The sequence below is a fragment of the Geospiza fortis genome, unplaced genomic scaffold (genome assembly GCF_000277835.1).
Source record: "Geospiza fortis unplaced genomic scaffold, GeoFor_1.0 scaffold36, whole genome shotgun sequence".
Classification (NCBI taxonomy): Eukaryota; Metazoa; Chordata; class Aves; order Passeriformes; family Thraupidae; genus Geospiza; species Geospiza fortis.
The window spans coordinates 64,252-67,202 of NW_005054787.1; the positions used below are offsets into that span (position 1 = coordinate 64,252).

The window sequence follows — 2,951 nt, forward strand, 5'->3', positions numbered from 1 at the left end:
GGCACCTCCAGGGGTGGTGACATTCCAGGCATGGTGGCACCTCCAGGGGTTGGTGGCACTCCAGGGGTGGTGGCACCTCCAGGGGTGGTGGCACTCCAGGGGTGGTGGCACCTCCAAGGTTTGGTGACACTCCAGGGGTGGTGACACCTCCAGGGGTTGGTGGCACCTCCAGGGGTAGGTGACACTCCAGGGGTTGGTGACACTCCAGGGGTGGTGGCGCTCAGGGGTGGTAGCACTCCAGGGGTGGTGGCACTCCAGGGGTGGTGGCACCTCCAGGGATTGGTGACACTCCAGGCATTGGTGGCACCTCCAGGCACTGGTGGAATCTTGGCTGGTGGCTCTTCTGGGCGTTGGTGACGCTTTGGGGCTGGTGGCACTTCCAGATGTTGGTGGTGGCACCTCCAGTGGTTGGGGACACCTCCAGGGCTTAGTGACACATCCAGTCACTGATGGCACTTCCAGGTGTTGGTGACACTTTGGGGCTGGTGGTACCTTCAGGACCTGGTGGCACTTCCAGGCATTGGTGGCATCTTGGGGTTGGTGTCACCTCCAGATGTTGGTGTCACCTCCAGATGTTGGTGTCCTTTTGGGGCTGGTGGCACCTCCAGCACTGGTGACACTCCCAGATGTTGGTGTCCCCTTGAATCCAATGACACCTCCAGACGTTGGCATCCCTTTGGGGCTGGTGACACCCCCAGATGTTGATGTCCCCTTGAATCCAGCGGCACCCCCAGATGCTGATGTCCCTTTGGTGCTGGTGACACCTCCAGGTGTTGGTGTCCCCTTGAATCTGGTGACACCCTCAGGTGCTGGTGTCCCTTTGGGGCTGGTGGCACCCCCAGATGCTGGCGCCCCCCTGACCCTGGCGCCACCTCCAGATGTTGATGTCCCCTTGAATGCGGTGACACCCCCAGATGCTGGCTCCCCCCTGACCCTGGTGCCACCTCCAGCCACAGCGACACCTCCACCATCTGCCACCACCCCCTCGCTCCGCTGCCGCCCCTGGCCCCGGCGCCGATGTCACCTCCGTGTCCCCCCATCTCAGACGTTGCTGATGCGGACGCTGAGCGGGGCCCCCTCCCCGTCCCGCTCCGCCTCCCGCAGCGACTCCTCCAGCTTGACCTTCTCGGGGTCCCCGAACCGCACGGCCTCATGGTGACAGCAGGGCGCCGCCACCTTCACCACGCGGTCGAAGAGGCTGAAGTCGGCCACGTACTTGCCGCTGGCCGACAGCGAGATGGCCGGCGTGAACTCGTAGCCCCACAGGATCTCCTCGGGCAGGTAGGACGTGCGCACCTGGCACGTGGCGCTGGTGGACTCCACGGTGCCGCTCAGGATGACCACCACCTCGAAGTCGCCGTCCCCCGAGCGCAGGGACACGTCCCGCAGCGGGCTGGCCTCGTCCACCACGTGGTAGAAGGTCAGCGGCAGGATGAGGAAGGGGCTGTCCGAGGACGTGTCCACCTGGAAGTCCACGTTGAGCTGGTTGAGCCGGACGCTCTCGCCCTCCTTGGTCAGGTGGGTCTGCAGCAGCTTGCCGGTGACCTGGCAGCCGATCAGGAGGCTCTTCCTCATGTTGGCCACGCGGATCATCAGGCAGGTCTTGCCGTCGTGCTGCGCCACCACGGCATTCTGGCTGAACTTGATGGTCTCGGCGCGCTTCTTGGGCCGAGCGATCTTGGCCAGGAAGGTGCCGGTGATGAAGATCTCCAGGATGGTGGTGAGCACCAGCTGGGTGATGAGCAGCACGATGGCCAGCGGGCACTCCTCGCTGATGTAGCGGAAGCCGGCGCCGCAGGGGGGCTAAGAGGAAGGCGCCGGTCAGCGTGTGCACCTGCATCACGCACGGCGTGTGGTTGGCGGGCGGCTCGAACTCCAGCAGGTCGCCGTGCGCCGCCGCCACCAGGTACCACACCACGCCGAAGGCGAACCAGGTGCCGGCGAAGGTGGCGGAGAAGAGCAGGAGCTTGTAGCGCCACTGGAGGTCGATGAAGGTGGTCCACAGGTCCTTGAGGTACAGGAAGCGCTTGTCCGAGATGTGCTCCATGCGCACGTTGCTGCGGCCGTCCTTGGTCAGCACGCGGCGCCGCCGCAGCCCCGGCCCCATCAGAGGGCGGCTGTCGGTCTGCGTGGTCTGGCTGTAGTACACCTTGGTGGAGGACGTCATCTGCGAGACAGGTGAGGGACAGGTGAGAGGTGGGGACAGGGGGGGGGCAGGTAGGGGACAAATGGAGGAGATCATCTGCGGGACAGGTGAGGGACAGGTGGGGGACAGGTGGGGGACAAATGGAGGAGATCATCTGCGGGACAGGTGGGGGACAGGTGGGGGACATGTAGAGAATGTCATCTGTGGGGACACATGAGGGACGGGTGAGGGACAGGTGGAGGAGATCGTCTGGGGACACGTGAGGGACATGGGAGGGACACATGGAGGAGATCATCTGTGGGAACATGAGGAGACACATGAGGGACAGGTGAGGGACAAGTGGAGAGGGAAATCTGCAGGAGACACAGGGACAGGTGAGGGACAGGTGTGGCAGTGATCAGAGGTGACACGGGGGACATGTGAGGGACATGTGGAGAACATCATCTGTGGGGACACAGGGGCAGGTGGGGGTCATCAAGGGGGACACAGGGAGAGATGGAGGGGGTCATCTGTAGGGACATGGGAACAGGCGAGGGACATGGGGAGAACATCATCTGTGGGGACACGCGAGGGACAGGTAGGGCAGTGTCACCAAAGGGGGACACAGGGACAGGTGGAGGGGGTGATCAAGGGGGACAGGGGAGGGACAGATGGAGGACAACATCACGGGGGGGAACCAGGGGGTCATCCCTGTAGCTGTCCATCCCCATGTCCCTCTGTCCATCCCTCTGTCCATCCCCACGTCCCTCCATCCCTCCACGTGCTCCCCCCCAATCCCAAATCCCTTGGTGTCCCCCCGTGTCCC

At 63.9% G+C, this 2,951-nt stretch overlaps 1 protein-coding gene across 1 annotated transcript; it reads right to left on the minus strand.

Moving 5' to 3' along the window:
• Positions 1-1,041: 1,041 nt before the first annotated feature.
• KCNJ10 (potassium inwardly rectifying channel subfamily J member 10) lies at positions 1,042-2,167 on the minus strand. The gene is given in 2 exon segments (XM_031065463.1): positions 1,042-1,801; positions 1,803-2,167. Coding segments are annotated over 2 exon segments (1,125 nt in total).
• Positions 2,168-2,951: the final 784 nt, after the last annotated feature.